The sequence below is a fragment of the Herpailurus yagouaroundi genome, unplaced genomic scaffold (assembly GCF_014898765.1).
Source record: "Herpailurus yagouaroundi ecotype Mexico unplaced genomic scaffold, PumYag 182, whole genome shotgun sequence".
NCBI lineage: Eukaryota > Metazoa > Chordata > Mammalia > Carnivora > Felidae > Herpailurus > Herpailurus yagouaroundi.
In genome coordinates this window covers 47,294,696-47,316,293 of record NW_024412413.1, presented here as the reverse complement: position 1 = coordinate 47,316,293, position 21,598 = coordinate 47,294,696, and the positions used below count along the sequence as shown (strand labels likewise).

At 43.1% G+C, this 21,598-nt stretch overlaps 1 protein-coding gene across 6 annotated transcripts in view; it reads right to left on the bottom strand.

Moving 5' to 3' along the window:
• PTPRB (protein tyrosine phosphatase receptor type B) overlaps positions 1–21,598 on the bottom strand; it is a 114,464-nt gene that overhangs the window by 15,809 nt on the left and 77,057 nt on the right. For all 6 annotated transcript variants that reach the window (XM_040491429.1, XM_040491428.1, XM_040491430.1 and 3 more), the window contains 9 exons: positions 20,416–20,679; positions 19,388–19,669; positions 14,410–14,688; positions 13,733–13,882; positions 11,116–11,359; positions 5,091–5,197; positions 1,057–1,156; positions 174–257; positions 54–71 (listed from right to left, as the gene is read on the bottom strand). In XM_040491429.1, coding sequence (XP_040347363.1) covers positions 54–71; positions 174–257; positions 1,057–1,156; positions 5,091–5,197; positions 11,116–11,359; positions 13,733–13,882; positions 14,410–14,688; positions 19,388–19,669; positions 20,416–20,679 — 1,528 coding nt within the window. The remainder of the gene's footprint in view (positions 1–53; positions 72–173; positions 258–1,056; positions 1,157–5,090; positions 5,198–11,115; positions 11,360–13,732; positions 13,883–14,409; positions 14,689–19,387; positions 19,670–20,415; positions 20,680–21,598) is intronic.

The window sequence follows — 21,598 nt, the reverse complement described above, 5'->3', positions numbered from 1 at the left end:
GGGTTGTATTTCAAAAGCAGATAATATAGTAATTAATGAGTTCTCTCTCTTACCAAGACGTTTTCCGGTTACTGTGAGGGACGCCAAAAGAAGAAAGACCTCGTTAGCAAATCTCACATAAAACAATCAACTCATCTTTCAATACATTATGTGAAGGAAAATGTGGCGCTCACCCTTTCTGGCCCAGGTTCAAGTGGACAGATAATGGTCGATCCCGGCGAATGCTCAGGCGGGCAGAGGGCCTTTCTCGACCAAGGCTGAAACATAAGGGAGAGGGTTTATATTCTGATTATGAAACTTGATTCAAACAAAATTTTCCATTTATGGTGAGGCTGTGCATGTCTGTGCAAATATGGATTTTTCAGTATTCATGTAGATTTACACTCAGCCAACGTCTCTTTGAGGGGAGGAAGAACATAAAGAAGAAATAGATTTTTCCCACTCAGAAACGGATCTCTGCAATAGCTGAAGATTTGTCTTCTGGTTTTTGGCTACAGGTCATAATCACTTCCCACACTCTCAATAAAACTTTCCTTAAAAAAAAAAAAAAAACCCAGTAAACCTTAGATGCAAGACATGACTGCAAGAGGGAAGACAATGTGCCAAATAAAACAAATTCCCTAAGAGGAGGGGGTGTGGCTTTGGGGCCACCTGCTATTTGGTTCTTTTTGGTCCCTTCTTAAATTAGCATGGCAAATATGACCACGACATGGTGATGTCAACCATACTTTTCAGCATATTTCAGAAAAGCACTTGGGTGGGCAATTCACAGACATCTCTATCTTCAGGAGCAAAAGGAGTTATTTCACATTCAAATGAAGAAGCTACAGATGGCCCCTCAGTCATTTGGCTGGGGCAAAATTCATCAATGGTCGTGGAGGGGCTGAATAAAACGAGTCATTGTTGGAGGGTTTGACTTGTTTTTCTCCAGAAACAAAGATGATTTAGCCTGGAGAAAGGAAATTCTTTTCCCTTCTTACTTCTCAGGCTAATGGGCATTTTCAAAGGCACCTTTAAAGTTGGGAGCCCAATCACCATAGGAATCTTTGTACTCACCTAGCTTTCTGTCTGCAGATGAATAAGGCAACAATGGCCACCAGCATGCCAATTAAGAACAGACCGGCACTCACACCTTCAATAACTCCAAATAAAGGCTCTACAATAATCCAGAAGGAAATAACAAACCCAGGTAGGAAAATTAGTGCTAAAGAACCAGGAAGCCAGCTACTGAAATCCTGTCTCCCTAGGGACATTATTACGGAAGAATTCAAACGATGGCCACACTGGAGTATTTACTAGATCACGGAGGAGTGTGCAGCCGGGAAGGTGAAACACTGGCTCCTACACTGGAATGGCAGGTCAGTCCTTACATGTTTGAAGTTCATGGTGTTCAGCTTATAAAGGAATTTTGGACTCATTTGTGCTTGTTATGGAAAGGCCAGCAGTTTGCCACCAAGATAAAAATGTTATTTCAGGGGCACCTGGGTGGCTCGGTCAGTGAAGCGTCCAACTCTTGACTTCAGCTCAGGTCACCATCTCACAGTTCGTGGGTTCGAGTCCTGCGTCAGGCTCTGCGCTGGCATGAGGAGACTGCTTGGGATTCTCTCCCTCCCTCTCTCTCTCTCTCTCTCTGCCCTTCCTGTGCACTCTTCTCTCTCAAAAATAAACTTTAAAATAAAATAAATTTAAAAAATAAAAGTTTAAAAATCCTATTTCATTCATATGAAACAAGTAATGAGTAGCACTGGGGACTTTTGCAAATCCAGTGAATTACTGAGAGCTATTTTAATGAAATCTTATTTTTATTATCTGGTATAATACTACCTCTGGGAGTTTATGAATAGGTAAGAGCAGACTATTTTTAAAACAGCTTTATTGAAATACAATTCACATACTATGCAATTCACCAATTTATTTAAAAAAATTTTTTTAATGTTTATTTTATCTTTGAGACAGAGAGACAGAGCATGATTGGGGGAGGGGCAGAGAGAGAGGGAAACACAGAATCTGAAGCAGGCTCCAGGCTCTGAACTGTCAGCACAGAGCCCGACGTGGGGCTCGAACTCATCAACTGCGAGATCACGACCTGACCCAAAGTCAGACTCTCAACCGACTGAGCCACCCAGGCGCCCCGCAATTCACCAATTTAAATTGTGTAATTCAATGCTTTTTGGTACAGTCATGGAGTCTGACAAACATCCATCACCACATTCAATTTTCTAACATTTTTGTCACCCCTCAAAAGAAACCCCATACCTCTTAGCAGTCACTCTCCATCCTTCCCCAGCTCCTGGCAACCAAAACTCTACTTGTCATCGTGGATTTGCCTATTCTGGACATTTCGTATAAATTGAAACATAAATAGGTGGTCTTTTGTCACGGGTTTCTTTTACTCAGCATAATGTTTTCAAAGTTCATCCATGTTGTAGCATGGGGTCAGTATTTTGTTCCTTTTCATAGGTGGATAATATTGCATGGAATATATAACATATTGTTTAGCCATTCATCCACTGATGGACACTTGGGTTACCACTATTTGGGGGTTATTATAAATAATGCTGCTACGAACATCCGTGTACAAGTTTTTGTGTGTGCGTATGCTTTCATTTCTCTTGGGTACATAATTAGGAGTGGAGTTGCTGGTTTGGGTAGATGGTAACTCTAGGTTTAACATTTTGAGGAACTGCAGAAATGTTTTCCAGAGCAGCCAAACCATTTTATATTCTCACGAGTAATGTAGGAGGGTTCCAATTTCTCCATATCCTCGCTAACACTTGTCAGTGTCTTTTGATCACAGCCATTGCAGGGGGTGTGAAGTGATGTCTTACTGTGGTTTCGATTGGCATTTCCCCTAATGACTAATGATGCTGAGCATCTGGTCATGTTCTTATTGGCCATTTGTGTATCTTCTCTGGAGAAACATCTATTCATATCTTTTGCTATGTGACTTTTAAAAAAAAAATGTTTATTTATTTGGTGGGGGGAGCGAGTGGGGGGGAGGGAGGGAGAGAGAGAGAGAGAGAGTGAGAGAGAGACAGAGAGAGAGAGAGAGTCCCAAGCAGGCTTCACACTGTCAGTGCAGAGCCTGACACAGGGCTTGATCTCATGAACTGTGAGATCATGACCTGAGATGAAATCAAGAGTTGGATGCTTAACCGACTGAACCACCAAGCACCCCTGTTGTTTGACTTGTAAGGTAACAGTTCTTCACCTATGTTGGACATGTGACCCTTATCAGATATTAATTTGCAAATAATTTCTCCCATTCTGTGGGCTGTTTTTTCACTTGCTTCATGGTCCTGTTTGAAGCACAAAAGTTTTCAATTTTGACCAAGTCCTATTTATCTTTTTTTTTTTTTTTTTCCTTCTGTTGCTTGTGCTATCACTATCAGACCTAGGAAATCATTTCTTAATCCTAGGTCACAGATTCTTACTCCTGTGTTTTCTTTCAAAAGTTGCATTGTTTCAGCTCTTATATTTAGGTCTATGGAGCAGCCTGTTTTTGAACTTGCACTTGAAGCCCTTGGATTTTGTTTGTTCAATGTTGCTATTCGAGATGTATTAAATCAACACAATCTTTTAATGTGGTTAATATTCTTTTCTTGGATATATGTTGACTATCTTCCTTTGCTGGACTACATACAATTTTTGCTGTTTTCAAATAGGAAAGAATTGTGTTTACGATGCCCCTACTTAACTTTCAATTACAAGCAAACACATCTAAGTCCTCTTAGCTGTGTTCTGATCCCTTTTTGGTTTGAAAAGTGGGAGATTATCCCTATATTTGGCATAAATAGACGGGAGAGTTTGTGAGGCTGAGTCATCTTTTGTCATGCAGCATGAGAGACTGTTTTAGCTATGAAGAAGAACTTCCTGAGACCAAGCATTGTGGAACACTGGCTACAGGGAAACGCTGGGACAGAAGACCGTATCAGGGAACAAGGTGCTGAAACATGAGGCTGTTTGCAGCATGATGGGAATATTCTGAGGCAATGCAGGGCAGAGGTTAAGGACTCCAGCAGAAAATGCCAAAATTCCACTTCTACCATCCTGGGCAAGTTACTTAAACCTCTTGGTGTCACAGGTCTTCACCTTTGAAATAGAGATGATAACAGTATCTACCACAAAAGGCTGTAGTAAAGATTGGATAAACTATTTCATGTACCAAGGTGATAGTAAATATTAGCTGCTATTATTATTCAGGCTTTCCCTCTAGAACACTAGGGAAGTTTCTTTCATAAATTTATGTAGTCTTTTTTAAGTTAACATTTTTTTATGGTGTAAAAGTAACATAAGCAAAGAGGGAAAAAAATCATCTTATAATCCCACTACTTTGAGATATTCATTGTTAATACTTTAAGAACAATTTTTTTAATGTTTATTTTTGAGAGGAAGGGGGAAGGGGAGGGAGAGGGGCAGAGAGAGAAGGAGACACAGAATCCAAAGCAGACTGTAGGCTTTGAGCTTGTCAGCACAGAGCCCGACAAGGGGCTTAAACCCATAAACTGCGAGATCATGACCTGAGCCTAAGTCGGACGCTTAACCAACTGAACCACCCAGGAGCCTCAATATACTTTTTTTTTTTTTTCTTTTTTACGTAAACGCTATGCCCAACGTAGGGCTTGAACTCACGACCCCAAGATTAAGTCGTATGTTCTACTGACTGAGCCAGCCAGGCACCCCTCATTGTTAATACTTTGGTGGTTTTCCTTCTAGTCTTTTCTTTTCTATGCATTTCTATGTTTCTGCATACATACATTCTCACCTATGAGCAAAAGCCTTTTGTACTTATATTTTGGCCTGTGCAAGTTCTTAATTTGAATGTTTTTCACTCATATTTTTAAAAACTTCATTTTTAATTAAAGAAATCTGATACTTCTACTTTCTTTTCAAGATTAATGCGCATTCAGTCCATTCCCCTTTAGAAGTACGAGCAATTTCTCTAATCCACATCATGCATGATCACATAGAGATTAAATTCCAAGTGAAAGCACATGTTCCCCTGTTAGCCAAGTCACCAGACTTAGGGGCTCTTATAAGTGACACAGCAGTTGGTAGACGATGTGGGTAGATGAAGAGGTTAGCCTTACCTGACTCGGTGGTGATAGGCAAAGAGAAAAATGTGTCTGAGTAGAGGGGCTTCGTGAACTCCTTCAGGTCCTCATCAAACAGCTGTGTAAAAGCCCGAATGCTGATTCTGAAAGGGAAACCGATTTATTTGAGTACAAATTAGTGTCTGTCCACAGTAAAGCTGACTAGAAAATGTGCTCAAGGAGAAACAAGGTGGGCCCCTGGTCAATATGTGTCCAAGGTAGGATATGAAATATGGAATCAGATAGACCTGGGTTCATTCATGCATTTATTCGTTTATTCGTCAAATGTTTACTGAGCCTCTACTATGTGCCAGTTCCTGTTCTAGGATCTGGGGATACTGCCAGGGACACAACAAAGACCGTACCATCCAGAGGCTACATACTCTAGTGTTAGAAGTCAGATAACATATATACAAATTCAATATGCTGGATGGTGATATGTACCATGAAAAAGAAAAGAAGAGAGTAAGGGAGAAAGACAGCCATGGGGATGGGTATATGGACCTGCTCTATTCAGCACATCAGTGAAGGGCTCTTGGATAAGAGGACATGTGCACAGAAATCAGAGGAGAGTCAGGGAGGCAGCCATGCCTGTGTTGCGGCAGAGGGAACCACAGTGGGGAAGGCACTGAGAAGAAAGACCAGATGGGACCCAGCCTAAAGAGGAGAAGGGAGGAATTCAGGATGGGCCTACGATTGGAGCTCAGTCATTTGAGAGAATAATGGCATCACTGATAGGAACGGGCATCTCAACTGGGGAAAGAAGAGCTTTGCTCGGGCTGTGTTGGATTTACAGTGACAGCGAGGTTGATCTCGAAGTCTCCAGCCGACATTTGGAGTTATTCCAGCCGCCTGGACAGGAGAGCTGCCGAGGTGGCTGTCCACATGTCCATGTGGGACAGTGCCTGAGATTAGCTGGCCCTGAATTCAATAAGCAGCTACTAAAAGATGAAGTTGTAACCTCAGCCTGGATGAAGTCTCTTGTCCCCACCAAAAAACCTTGGTCTCATATTCTCTGGGTAAGCCAGGCCAGTCTGGATGGCCACACTCAGTTTCTGGGGACGTACCTTACTTAGAAAGGGTTTGAGATCATTTGAAGTGATTAAACAGGACAATGAGCAAAAAGACTTTGTGGGACATGTTGTTTGATTTCAGATTTAAGGGAATCTTACCTAGAAGAAGAAACAGACATCGTTATTTTTCCTCTAGGAAGGCAGAATGAAGCCCAATAGGCCGAAGTCACAGGGAGGTGTAGTTTGGGAATATAAAGTCACTTTGTAACACCTACAGTATGAGCTGCTGCACAGGTAGTGAGCTCTCAGTCATTGAGGGCATTTAAGCAGAGGCTGGAGGAGAACCCGCTCTCAGAGAAGCAATAGGAGAGCATCCCTGCACTAAATTAAAAAGACTGCCTCAGGCCGGCTATTGAGGTCTTTCTCTTTCAAACTGTAGATTGGCTGAGACTATGAGGCTTGATTATATGGGAAAACTTTCCTAGTGTTGATTTAAATCCTACGAAAGTGAATGGAAGTATCTTTTTTCCTTTAAAATAAATCTAGATTTGTTTCACCCAAATGTTCTGGGCAAATTGTTCTGCCCTCTGCCCTTCCTTCTAACTCATGCCCAAGTCCAAATGCAATCTTATAAAACGAACAAGATGATATTGATCAACCACATATTATAATTTCCACCTCTAAAAGCTGCTTTCCAGCCGAAAGTTGTACTTCCAGGAATAACAGACTGTTGATGGAAGCATTGTGAGATGTCCCTCACGGGTAACAAGCAGTCAGCTTGTGTTAAGTGGGAAGGTGAGGAGTTGGTGTGTGTTGCTAATGCATTGTACTTTTGGAAAACGAAATGAGTCTCTCCGGTGAAAAGAGATTCTTCTATTTGTATAGTGATTTATAAGTGAAGAAGAATTTTCACAGACATGGTTCTACCTGATCATTTCCAACTTCTCCAATATAACAAGGAAGCTTATTATTATAATACATCAGAGATTTGGAACCTGAAGTTTGGAGAGATTCTGTGTCTTGCTCCAGATCACAAAGAACAGCAGTGAAAGAAAACCAGACCCTGTGTTTTCTGAATCTTAGTCCAGATTTCTTTCTCTTATTTTCTCTTGGCTTCATTTCAGTTTGACAGCAATGACTTCTGTTGGAGGGATGGTAAAAAGGGCCCAGGCTAGGAAGCAGAGGTTCTGAGGTCTAGCTATCACTCTGTTGCTGATTACATGAATGGCCCATAAAGTTTTTTATGCCTTGGTTTCCTTCTTTGTAAATTAAAAGCATTGAGTGGGACAACCTTGACATGTTCTATTCTGAAATGCTAGCTGCAAAATGCAAAATACAATGTGGACGTAGATGAATAAGAACCTCTAGGAACCCAGATAGGAGACAATGACCTAGTACAGGATTGCCTTCAATTCAATGGGTCAGTAGGAGCTCTGCTCTTAAACTCTTTCCAAAAATGACAGCACCACCACATTAGCATTTAGCACCCATCTGGATCCTACCTTCCTGGTCTTGTCTTCCCTGCTACCCCTTTCCATGCTCTTCCCCCAATTTGAAACTGAATTATTTACTCTTCTCTAAACAATCTGTGTATTTCTTTCTCTGCACTTTGACTCCCACTCTTCCCTCCACGTTGAATCTCCTTCTGTCCCTATCTCCATATTTTCAAATCCTTCTCTACTTGTTAATGCTAAGCTAAAATGTTACCTCCTTCAAGAAGCCTTTTGAACCTTTACAGCATTTATTTACTCTCTTATGTCCTTCAACATTTCTGCTTATATTTTACAGACCTCTTCTGCATATACATGTATATACACATATACATGTGTATATATATATATATTCAGTGTATACATATATATTATTATTTTAATTAACAGATATATGATTGTAATTACTTCAACTTTATATGTGTCCACAATCAGAAATCTATAGCACAAAGTTAGAGATCATGTGTTTCAATTTCCTTCATTTGGGGAAAATGAGGTCAAGAGAAGCTGACTACCTGATCGTGGCCACATTGCTATTCCATTTAGAATGGAAACAAAGCCTGGGGAGCCTTGATGGCTGAGTCAGTTAAGCGTCCAACTTAGGCTCAAGTCATGATCTCACAGTTCGTGAGTTCGAGCCCCATGTCGGGCTCTGTGCTGATGGCTCAGAGCCTGGAGCCTGCTTCAGCTTCTGTCTCCCTCTCTCTCTCTTGTGCTGGTGCTCTCAAAATGAATAAACAAACATTAAAAAAATACTCTAGAATAGAAACAAAGCCAGATCAGCACTTTATTAACTTCCAAAATGCCTCCCACCCATCATGATCTGCCCTTTCTCTTCCAATATGGAATGGAGTTAATTATACATCCAGTAATAGGAACCCAGTAGCAAATGGGAAACATTACATTCGTTGACATAATAAACTTGCAAAGCAGCTAAAGCTAGCATTTCCCATTTCGTCTCAGCCCTCTTCCCCTCACCACCCTCCCCCCACCCCCGTTCTCTCTCATCTCTGGAAAAAAGATGCCTGATAGCTTTGAGGGTCACTATGGTGACCATCATCTTGAGACAGGTAGAATTCTGACTGTATTAAGCTAGGGGTCAGCAGCCATCACACAGGATACCACGTAGTGTGTGGTTCCCCCACATACTTTGAAAGGCTGTGCCTCCTCTTATCAAGCATTATCTGCCTGGCATGCTTTTCACAGGACTGAACCAAATGTGGGGAAATATAGGGAAGCTGTGTTCTAGAAAACATGTAAGTATGGCATGAGTTGATCAAGCTATAATAAGAAATGTGTAAGTATTGATAGAGCAACTTGGGTCATTCCCTATTTGTTCACAAACATTTAATGAGTGCCTCTTTGGGGCCAGGTATTTGTCATATTGTTTTGTCTCTATTAGACTACAAGCTCTCGTAGTCTAGTGAAAAGGGTAAGTAACCAAACAAAGGGCTGAAAAGTCCTGGTAAGTGAGGATTAGAGTGATGAAGGGTCTGGGTGCTGTGGAAATGGGAGCTAGGGCCAACTGCCCAGTGTGGGTTGACAGGTTGATTGGGGTAATTTGAGGGCTGAGCTGGTTTCTGAAGTGTATGAAGGGATGCACCAGCCAGTCAAGGGAGGGGAGGGCATCCCAAATAGAGTGAAAAGAATGTGTGAGGGCTCAGAGGTGTAAGAGACGCATGTCACTGTCAAAGGAACTCCAAGTAAGGGTTAACAAAAGGCAGGGTGTACTTGTGACAGATGGTAGGAGGCAAAGCAAGAGAGAGAAGGTGAGGGCTTTATGAGCCCTCTTTGGAATCTTCATTTACTCCTAGAAGTGACTGGGGACCACTGGAAGACCTTAATCGAGAAGGGACATGACCAGGTTTGATGGATCATCTACATTCCTCCTCAAGACAGCCCTGTGTTGTTATGCAGATGAGAGAAATGAGGATTTGGGAATTGAAATGCCATTTCCAAGGTTACACAGCTAAGTGGCAGTGCGTGAACTCAGTACAGGCTCTTCCAGGCCCTCAGCAGCCGTTACAAATGGGAAGGAGTGTGGTGGAGAGTGGTAGGCTCTGGGACAGACATGAGCCATCTAGAGCTTCTCATTGTCCCTCTCTTAACTGTAGTAATGACTCAGTCATCTTCTCTCCTTCTCTTTCAGAAAGCAAACAAACAAAAAACAGCCTCCACTTTCCAACTCACAAATCGAATAGAGCCACTGGGAGACTTTTGTTCAAATCTCCTTGAGTCCATGTGACCGAGGAGCTGAGGCATCTCTTGATTCTTACAGGAACTAAAGGATTCCAGGGCTCTGATCTCCCTCACATTTCTCCTTTGTTCTGTCTGAGATCTCACCTTCTTCAGGTAGGCTCATATGGTCTCTTCTGGAATAGAAGACCATATGAGCCCACCTCACTAGTAAGATCGTATGAGTTTACTCTGAAGATGCCAACCTGGGCTAGGGTGGAAATCACATTTTTATGGTGAGTCCTGGGCAGAGGGAGTTACACAGAGTTCCTGCCCAAGGTGAGTTTTCTGGTTTAGGAAAACTGTTGGCCTGCCTGTGTTGATTCTAGGGAGGGGCTGAGAAAGTTCTCAGGTGTGATGCCGTGTCATTGTCTCCTTTTGGAGAATGTAGGAAAGTCTCTGCTGGGACTCAGGGATGCTACTCAAAATATGTAAGAGTCAGTCAGACCTGGACACTGACCAACCCGCCATAGAGAACCTGACTGGCTGCCATACTGGCTGGATGTCAGCTCTGCCAACACCTAAGAAAGACAGCACATTCTCTGCAGAAGTACTGCTCTTGGATGCTTGTAGCTTCTATCCAAGATGGCAGCCAAGGTTCCCTTTTTCTTGAGGACTCTGGCTTGGGATGCTGTGTACTTCTGCTCACACTTGCTTTCGGGGAGCACAGTGTAGACCAAGGGCACTGCCAATTCCTATGACTGGAAGGGCCTGTTGGCTGCCATAGTGCTTCCTAGGGCCAAAGCAAACAGCTGCTCCTTTTCATCTGTCATCCTAGCAGGAGGAAAGGGTACTCCCATTCATCAAGGGGCCTTCGACTTCAAGAATTCTGTCTGGACCAAAGAGCACCTTTATCTTTTTATGCCTTAGAAGGTAAATAAATATGTGTAATTACAGCCCTCACTAGAAGTAGAAGATGAAACTTCATATTTCTTGGGTCTCCCTACACTCAATTTTTCTGTTTGGACATCTTCGCAGTCATTAAAATAGTAAATAAGTTGTTTTATTTGTACTAAAGAAGTTAGGAGAAAAAACAATCTATTAAGAACCTTCAATTCTTCATATGATGAATTAGAGCTTTTGCAGAGTGCCAAAGGCCGGCCTTCTTTACACATTACCTGTGAACGGGGGCAGGAATTCAACTTTTATAAATGACCCAGTAACATGTGGAACACTGTTGTAGTGCTGGTTATTCATCTACGGGAGCTCGAGTGCATCAGATGCCCAGACTGCTAAGGACCCAGTAGTGCAGCACGTCCCTTCTTGCAAAACAATACATCTAACCTGTAGGCAGTGCGCGGCTTCAGTGGTCCGTCACAAAATTTTTGCTGATTGGGATCGCATTTTCCACCCAGGCTCTCCATCTCTGCTCCAAGCTTAATGTTAAAACTCTTGGAGTTGCTGTCGGGACTTTCGGCACATTTGCTGGCAAAGTAATCGGTCTGATACATTCGGATGGAGGCATTGTGCCTGTATTCTAGGTAGGAGGGCAGAGGGTGCTGTTGTTCTGGCTTCAGCTCATCACTGCCTGGAGGGAGAGAACCCACAGTGAAGCACTGGCTTTCTCGTGACTTCAGTGATTCCTAACTAGGTTTCTCCGTCTGCCTCCTCTCACCCACCATCACCGGTCATCTCCAAAGTGCAGACTCTTTGATCTTGAAGGAGGCTGCGCAATCCTCCTAACGAAGTTAATTCTAATTCACTTCCCCTAGAATGAAAATTAAAGTGTGCGGATACTAAATTTTATACACACGCGTACGTATATTTATGCACACACCCTGTCATTTTTCTAGGAAACAGAATGTGTGTGTTTGAGAGGTGAACTCACTGCATCTGATGATAATGTGTTCCAGAACTCCAGAAAGCTGGACACTCCCCACTGTGAGTCAGCCCACTAGACAAGCTCTCTACCTTGCCAATGACCATTGTAGCTGAGCTAATAAGGAAATCCCTATGACCTAGGAAATAGGGAAGAGATAAGAGAAATCGAGTTCAAGTCCAGAGCAGTCACCCAAAGGCACACTCCACGGGCCACACCCTGTCAGATAATTGCTCCGTGTACAGCTCTCTGTTATCTTGAGTACAGTTTAATCCTGGCTCGAATTTGGCCCCTCGTGCGGAACGCTTCCCAGAACTCTTCTCTGTCCACCCAGCCTACTGTGTGTTTTGGCACTGCAAACTCGTTTTTGTGTTGGCTGGAGGAAAGCATAATTAGGAAGATAAATATTATAGAGATAGGATACCATTTACGATGCGTCGCAAGGAGCGGTATTGTGGGGGTTCACCACATCCCGGACTCTTGTTTAGTAAAATTTGCTCAAAATGAGTGGGTCTTGGAAATATTATCTTGTTGGCAGTAACTGAAAGGAATGCCGGGGCGCCTGGGTGGCTCAATCAGCTAAGTGTCCGACTTCGGCTCAGGTCATGGTCTCCTGGTTCATGAGTTCGAGGCCCGTGTCGGGCTCTGTGCTGACATCTTGGAGCCTGGAGCGGGCTTCAATTCTGTGTCTCCCTTTCTCTCTGCGCCCCTGCCCTGCTCATGCTCTGTCCCTCTCTGCCTCTCAAAAATTAATAAATGTTAAAAAAAAAAATTAAAAAAGAAAAAAGAAAAGGAATGTTGCCTTTAAGATGAACATATATGCTATGAATGACATTTACATGAGATGGACTGTTATCTTCGATCACCAGGGACGCACAGCCCAGCTCCATGGACATCAATAATCAAAACTCACATGGCCGGAGAACACAAGGCTGCCTTCTGGGGTATGGCCTCTTTTTGGTCACTGCCTTACATTCATGTAGTAAAACAAACATCACCTTCACTACATCTTCATTAAATCTAAAATCTCTCCACAGTTTGCTGATTTATCTCCAACTATGAGATGTAAGGAAATCTGGGATGCACCACTGGCCGTTGAAATTATTTAATTAGTTACGCACAACCAACTTTAGTACAATTAAATTACATGTCAAAGCACATAGACTGTTAGACACCCGGTGAGCTAAAGCACTATTTAGCCTAGGAGCTGCTCCAGCACTTGTCAGCTTTAAAGTTTCTCATCGTCCACAAATGTGTTGAAATAGAAATGCTTAAGAAACTCATGTGCAACCCTTTAGACAATTCTGAAAAAACAGAAGACGTGTAAAAGATACCACGCCACTCCAGACACAAACGTCTGTTTTGGAGAAATAGTGCACAAGCCCTCGGTGGCAAATACGACACTCCTGTAGGTGGTTTGACAAATGCTGACATGATAAACTCTAAAAATCGTACTTGAGGCCCTATGGAACGTTGTCGTAACTATTAGCCTGTAGAAATTAGGTAGACTTTGAATGCCTTCATAGACTAGAAAATGGAATATACTGCTGGCAATTCAGTAGAGAAAGGAAGGATGCTTTTCATGATCATCTGTTCCCTCTTTTCGGCTCTTGAATATTTCTTTGTGAATTGGTGAGTGGTTTGGAAGGGTGCGGTTCCTTGAGGTATTTGCGATTGGGGCGGGGAGGGCATTGAAGCATATTGCCGCTTAATGGCCGAACAAAACAAGTAGTGAACAGCATTGAATGAGTGTGAAGAAGGCTGTGTAGGTCAGTCCGTGCAATGCACTTCCAGCAGTGCCTGGCACATAGGAAAGGCTCCATAAATGATAGTTACTTGTACTTACTGCTGTGGTTGCTATGATTATCATTCACCCTTTTAATAATTAAACCCAGTGAATAATAGGCTTTATTGTTGAAAGTTTTTGTTACATCTCCCAGCATCCAGCAGAGAGGGGACAGAATTATATAAAGATTTAAGTTTTCCACTCTTCCAAACGTGTCACAGAAAGAGCCTCCACGGTGACCTTTGAGAAAGCAGTCCCCGTGTCCTACTGCTAGTAGATAATCCGTGATCACTTACCATCAGCCTCTCTCACTACCACTGTGAAGTATTTCACAGCTCCATTGGTGTCGCTGAACCAGCTGCAGTTGAAAGTGAAGTTGATGGAAGATTTGCTAATTAGCACATCCTTTTTATTCACACGGATATGTGGAGGTGGAGGAGGGGGCCCTGAAAAAGGATGGAGAAGGAACCCAGGGGAGTCACAACTCTGCTTTTCCACATAACAGCAATCAGTGAACCGAAGGTCTCCACGCACCGACCTCAGTGTGTGTGCGTGCGCGTGTGTATGTCTGTGTAGAAAGCTTGTGATCCAGAAAACCTCCTCCTCTCCTAGAGGAAAGCAGGCAGAGGAAGTGATGTGCCAGTGGCACGTTAAACCTAATGAAAGAGGCAGCACCTCAGCAGGATTTCCTGAAGTCATAGCACCAAACTGCTTAAAAGCTCCATTATAGCTCTAACTCTATCAGGCAAAGTGACGTATTTAAAGGCTAACTCATTCAAGTACCTTAAGATCATTTAACTTGTTTGCTGCCAGACACAGAGAAATGTTTCCATTCCCTGGAGGCTTCTAGGTTCTCTTTTCCAAGCGACAACAAGGCCTGCTCATGTGGAAGCGACCTGCATGCAAGTGAGTGGCAGTGATGGGTGCGGTACAGCAAGGTGTTCACTCAGCGCACGCGTCTAGAAACACTTACGGTCTATCATTGTGATAGTGCTGTCTTCAACCACCTCGCTGGTCATGCCAGCCGACTGCACCTTGATGGACACCAGGTACCTCTTATGGGGCACCAGCATCATGATGTTGAGCAGAGATTTTTCTTTCTCCAGCTTTCTGGAAAATTCAACTTCTTGAGTGTCCATTTTCCGACATTCAATGCTATACCCATCAAAGTCAGAATCAGGAGGGATCCAAGAACAGGCAATGGCCGTGGAGTTCTGAGGCCTGCAATGCAGGTTTTGTATCTTATCTGGCTCTAAAGGAGAGAAAGGAGGAGACACTTCTTACAACTCTGTGAGACATATTTTTTTTCTTCCAGCTTCTCTGGGCCCTACTTGCTCTGAGGTCTAAATAAATAATTCTCAAAATTTACTTGGATTGTTTTTCAAGAAAAAAAATTATTATGGATCTCCCAAGGAATTTCACACTCTGAGAAACATTAAAAATTAAAACGCTGTCCCTTTAGAAAATCACCAGGTGCCAAAGTGATCAGAAACACAAATACACAACTAAGTTCAGCGGGGGCACTAAAATTAAGGGGCGGAGTCAGATCAAAGGTGGGGCTGAATAGCCAAAAGATTAAAAATGCAGCTCGGCCTGCCAGAATTCAAATTCTATTTATCAGCTGTGACTTCTTAGGCAAGTTACGTAAGGTGTCTGTGCCCCATTTGTAAAGTGGGGAGACGAAGAGTACCTCGATCCTGTGATCACCATGATGGTTCACGGAGTAGAACCAGGCACAGCCACCTAGAAAATGGTGGTTGGCATAGTAATCGCTCAGTAAATACTAGCTGTTACGAGAAAATTAAGAAACGGCATTGCTTACTTGTTAACCCCCTAGGCCCTGGCTCTGTCCCCCTCTTCCACTTTTGCCTTTCCTGCTCACACACATGCTCCAGGCACCAAAACTGCTTCTGGCTCCCCATGTACACCACGCTCCTCCACCTGCTATGCTTATGGCCATTCATTTTCTTCTGCCCAACAGAGTGCCGGACCCAGTAGGGACCCAGTGAATGGCAGCTGATCTCATTAGTTGTTGTGAATGACACTACAAGGAGTAAGAGATACAGTCGGACAGAAAGGCACTTATGTGACCTGACCGTGCACGTTAATAACCAAACTCTATAGGCTTTCCCAACCAGCTGCATGCCTATATCTCTAATTACATCCTAGGAAGCTACACTGTACGATTTGGATAAGTAGTTTTTGTATTTTAATATTAGCAGCTGAGCCATTTAAAAAAGAAAAGGCTGGGGGCGCCTGGGTGGCTCAGTCGGTTAGGCATCCAGCTTCGGCTCAGGTCATGATCTCGAGGTCCATGAGTTCAAGCCCCTCGTCGGGCTCCGTGCTGACAGCTCAGAGCCTGGAGCCTGTTTCAGATTCTGTGTCTCCCTCTCTCTCTGACCCTTCCCCGTTCATGCTCTGTCTCTCCCTGTCTCAAAAATAAACGTTAAAAAAAATTTTTTTTTTAAATAAAAAATAAAAAAAATTAAAAAAAGAAAAAAGAAAAGGCCAGTGTGCCTGGGTGGCTCAGTTGGTTAAGCGTCCGACTTTGGCTCAAGTCATGATCTCAGGTTCGTGAGTCTGAGCCCCACATCGGGCTCTGTGCTGACAGCTCAGAATCTGGAGCCTGCTTCAGATTCTGTGTCTCCCTCTCTCTGCCCCTCCCCGGCTTGTGCTCTGTCTCTGTCTCTGTCTCTCTCAAAAATAAATAAACATTAAAAAATATATTAAAAAAAAAAAAAGGTCTCAGTTCCCCGATATGTTAAATCAGAGGGTCGCTGGTCCTGTGCTTTAAGTGTGCCTTGGTGGTCAGGGGTGCTCTGCTGGGGTGACCTCCCTAAGACTTTCCTTACCTTGTCCCTTGTCCCCAGGAATTTCTGAGGAAATTCTTGAAAATCTAGGTCTAGACCACCCTATTTCATTCCAGGAGTCAAAAGTCTTGACAAAATTAATTTGAAAAAGCCTGCCCGTTGTTTTATTGATCCCAGCAGAAAATACAGTAACAATTTTCAGACAGCACTAATCAGTGGTATCAAAGCATCAAAAAGACTCACAAGAGCACTGCATGATGAGGGGAGGGATTGAAAAAATAAGGCTAAAGACGCTTATGTTTGACCTTTAGGACACCAAATAGAAAAAAAAAAAAAAAAAACCTCTTCCATTTCATTGTTGGATTTTTATAGTCCCTGCTGTAAATGTAATCCTTTTCTCTTTTCTCCACCTGCCCTTCCTCCCCAAATTAAAATTGTATGTTGGTTCATACACCCTGTAGGTACGACTGGCTACGTAACTTTCAAGGTCCAGTGCCAAGTGCAAACGCAATGCCCCATGTTCAAAATATTATTAAGATTTCAAGATGGTGACAACAGAAAATGAGACCAAGCATAGGGTCCCTCCGGACGCAGGCCCTGTGTGCCTGCACAGCAGAAAGCTCTAAGCCCTGCTTGCAGAACAGATCACAGATGAGCGACTAGGAACTCTGTGTAGACCTAGTAATCAATCCCTCACAGAGAAGCACCTGTTGCTCTGATTTGGTATTCAACCCACCTTCTCCTGACACCTCCTCCTTCGTTATAGGACTCTGTCCTTAACAATCATGACTTTGAAATACTCAGTATCTTTGTGCCACTGAATGAATTTCTATTACATATCAAGGTCTAAAATATCAGCTAAGTCATAACAGTTTAGATAAGAATGATTTAGAAAAAAAATCAATCTGAAGATTTTTCAGGATACAGGAATTGGCCTTTGAGGCAAGCAATAATTGTGTCTTTTAAAAATGTTTCTATTTATTCTTGACAGAGAGAGAGTGAGAGAGGAGCTCAGACAGAGGGGGACAGGAGATACAAAACGGGCTCTGTGCTGACAGCAGACAGCCCGATGTGGGGCTTGAACTCAAGAACCGAGAGATGATGACCTGAGCCAAAGATGGAAGTTTAACTGACTGAGCCACCCAGGTGCCTCAGTAATTGTGTCTTTTCAAACATTAACTGCTTCTTAATCTTTTGAACTCCTTCAGACTAATCACAGCTGGAAATCAAGACATCTTCTCTGTTCAGCCTTAGAGAAAGTCTTTAAAAATATCCTGCCTGATCCATAATTCTAATGTGCTCAAAGAATAATATAGAAATTTGCTTCAACCTCTTTCCTCAGTTCCTTCTCCCTCCTCCTTTCTGCCCCTAAATCCCACATGCCTTCTAAGGCCTCAGGTCACATCCCTATTCACTAAGAAATTAGTACCTGCTATGGGCAAGGTGCTCTTCTAGAGACTGTGAACAGTTCAGAAGTGAATAAGGCATTAGCCCTAACCTCTAGGAAGGTAGAGCAGTACAAAACAGCCATAATATGAGATGGCAAGGAGAATGGACCAGAAGAAATGGAGAAAGAAGGCGGTGGGTGGAGCACCAGACAACTTCTCGGAGTCGGTGGTGGGCAGGAGTTGGCAAAGGCTTTCCGGCAGAGAGGACAGACACCTCGCTGAGAATTGGGGTGTTTCAGGCGGAGAAATGCATGAACCCAGGCACCCGGAGGGGGAAGGTGGAAGATCAGGGCTTGCAGATTGTTCATCGTGGCTGGAGCAGATGTGTGAGAAACGGAGTAGTGGAATGATTCCACGTGGGAATGATCAACTTCTCTGTTGCTTAACCCTCTATTATGATGGGTTTTCTGTTACAACCAAACCCAGTCCTAACTAATGCAATCCTTAAAGTTCTATCATAAAACACATAAAACACAGCACTGAGTCCCTCTTCTCGCCAGCGGCTCTCCTTGTAGGCATGCTCCATTTCGTAAATGCCTCTCTTAAATTCCAGCACCCAGGACAGAATACAGTATTCCAGAAGCCATTTAATCAGCCCAGCCTCTACTGAGTTCTTACCTGAGCACCTGTTTTGGTTATACAGCCCACGGTAAGCCACTGAAAACCCATCCTGAGCTTGCTGTAAATTAAAACTCTTAAGTTCTTTTTCACAAATTTCTCTTGACATCCAACTATTTAATCCCAAACTGCTCTTTGGATACACTATGGAGTACAAGTTATAATTATTATAAGATTAATGTTTGTTGAATAGATGAAACAACTACTTGCTTAATTTTATAATTTTCAACTATTTATTTTATAAATAACCACTATCTGATCTGGTTGTAGAAATGACATATATAGGTATTATTGAAAAATAAATATGTGGATTGAGGTTTCTATACTGAAAACGTTTGTTCTTTGAGATTTGCTGTACCTATTACAAAGTGCCTTTGGGAAGAAACTGATATATATTTCATTGCCAAAGTATTTTTATCTTTAGGATTGACAGCAATATGTCCTAGCTGACCCCTCTGTTTCTAGTTTGCCCCTTTCAATACATTCTCTACGCTGTACCCAGAGTGACTTCTTATAGTGCAAATTTGATTATGAGAGCTTGGCTGCAAATCCCTTGGTGGCTCCAACTGATTGAGGAGAAAGTTGAAATCACTGCTGTGGTTCACAAGACATTTTATGACCTGATTCTCTTAATCCTCACCTTTTATGCTCTGGCCAACTAAACTCTTCTGTTCCTCTCTCTTGCCTGGTCTTGGAATATTTTATTCTGTCTATCTAGAATATTCTCCACTTCGTTCCCCATATCCACCTGGTGAGTTGATTTGGAAGTTTCTTCTTCCAGGAAGCTCTCTTGTATTGGCTCAGATGCCCCTACCATGGGTTTCTACAGAGCCAAATACTTACTTCGTCACACTTCCCACTCAAGCTCCATGAGGGCAGAGACAACCTCTTTATTGTCCATTGTTGTTAATGTTGAAGGAATGAAGACGTCTATACAGACTTATGCCTGAATTCAAATCTAACCAACCCCAAGTAAAAATGTGGATTTAAACCAAGCCTCGCTGGAGTAAGAAGTCGCAACACATACTTCCCCCTCACTCCATCTGAGAACCAAGAGTAGTAAAACATGTCATACTTGTCCTCACGGATCCAGATACTGGTTTGCTATAGGTTTTCCAGGAATCACCGCTGATAGTCTTGACACTAAACTGATAGGATCTCCCTGGACGAAGACCATACACAATGCGTCCTTCCGATTTTCTATTGCTGTAGGGGTTGAAGACCGTGATGGCATCTCTGGGGAACCACTGTAGCTCAAAGTCATCGTAGTCTGTCCAGTCTGGTGGCCCCTTCCAGGTGATGGCCAAGGATGTGTTTGTAACATCAGCAAATGAGATAAGACTGGGAGGACTTGGGGCTGCATGTAGGAGAACATGAAAAAAATCACATAAACATGTCTATGCCATAGCATAGACGAGAGCTGGGTGACATCAGATGTACCTTAAGGTGCTTTGTAGGAAGCAATAATATGAAAATATAATAATGGAAGCTTCTAGCTATAGTGTTTACTATGTGTCAGTTGCAGTCCTCAAGTGTTTTACGCACATTTTCTTTAATTTTCCTAAGGAGAGATTCCTTACCAAGGTGCTGTGGAGCATGGGTGCGCCCTGAATGGGTTACAAGTGTGCCAAGGTATTGGTTCCATTAGATTTTGAGGTGTGAGGGCTACAATCCACAATTACGCCCAGTTGCAGATAGCTCTGTTCATTGATCCCAGGGTGGTGTACAGATTAATGTTATCTGTGTATGCCCGGGAGATAAAAGATTTAGGAAGCATTGCCGATAGCAATGCAATGATGACGTATGTGATTATCCCCATTTTACAGATAAGAAGACTGAGACTTCGAGATGTTCAATGACCTTCCCAGCTTCACATAGGTAAGTGGCAGAGCTAAGTTAAGGACCTAGATCCTTTTCCTAGATCTTGTAGGAACAGTGGTTAAGGTCTGCTTCCTTTATCCATTGTAGCATAGTGCCTTCCCAAGAGCTAGCACGAGGCACTCCATTATTGATTTTCTTTCTTCTTATTAAAACCATAACTCAAATGTGTCTTTAGAAGCTACTTCCAACCAATAGTTGACCTTTGGCAACAGAGCTCCTTACCTGTTCTGCTCTCCCCCATGAGCTTGTTCCTGAGGTCCCCGCTGTGAGTTACCACACACAGCGTGTACTTCCTTCCAGGAATGAGGCCGTGGAAACGCCACTCTGTCAGGTTCTTGTCTTTCCAGTTTTCCTTCTTCGTGCCATTGGGGTTGTACAGAATTAGCTCATAAAAATCGAAGTCCCCAGAGGCTGGACTCCAGCTGAACCAGAGACTGTCTGTCATGTTCCGATTGGATCCCCGGAGGTTACTCACAGAAGCTGGGACTTAAACACAGCGAAAACCTTTACTAAGGACAGAGGAGTTACAAGCAAAGGCACTTGGCCTACAGGTGAGAATACGAGCTATGTTGGGCATATGGGTGAGTGGTACCCATTGCAGAGTCAGATCTTGCCTGCATTTCAGGGCACTTACGTAGAGGGGCATGTGGTCTAGAGATGTGGTACAAATGAAAATAAAAACAAACCAGCACAGGTGGTGGCTTCCATATGCTCACCACACATAGCCTGATAAACGTCTGAAATGAAATCTTCAGAAATGATTAATTAAAACTCGTCAAACAGTTCATAACTTATCTTATGAACGGCTTTGAATATATTCACAAAAGGTGCCAGCCCTTTCCAGGCTGGCCCATCACACCCAGGCCCCTTATCCCATAACATCCTCCCCTGGGTCTCTCTGCTTCCTCTCCGCTCTCTTGTAGGTTCTCAGTTCCCTCATTCGTTTTCCTACCCAAATCTATATTGGTAGATCCTCACTTGGGAAAAGGGTGTTAACAGTCACGTCTACCACTATGTAACTTAGTCACACTGGCACCTGTCCCGTGGGTATTTAAGCTTCGTTATTCTCTGGGAGTGAAGACTGCTGTCTCTTGATGGAGGAACTTTAGACATTAATGAGCACATAAGGGAAGATGCGCAGAGGGCAGATTGTCCTAGAAACGGTAACATCGAGGCAATTCTAGTCAGGGTCTAGGTGTATCCATATCTGTTGCTCATTTCATTCCCTTCCAAAAACACGCTGAGAACTTCTGTTGGGTGCCTGGGGTACACTTCCCTCACCTACAAGGCTCACCTGAAATGCTTTCTCTGTCTATAGTCGTTTCTTGTCCTGCCAAGTCACTCTGTCACAACATACTGTTTATTTCCTTCACAGACTTCAAGGCATTCCCAAGTCATGTCCCTT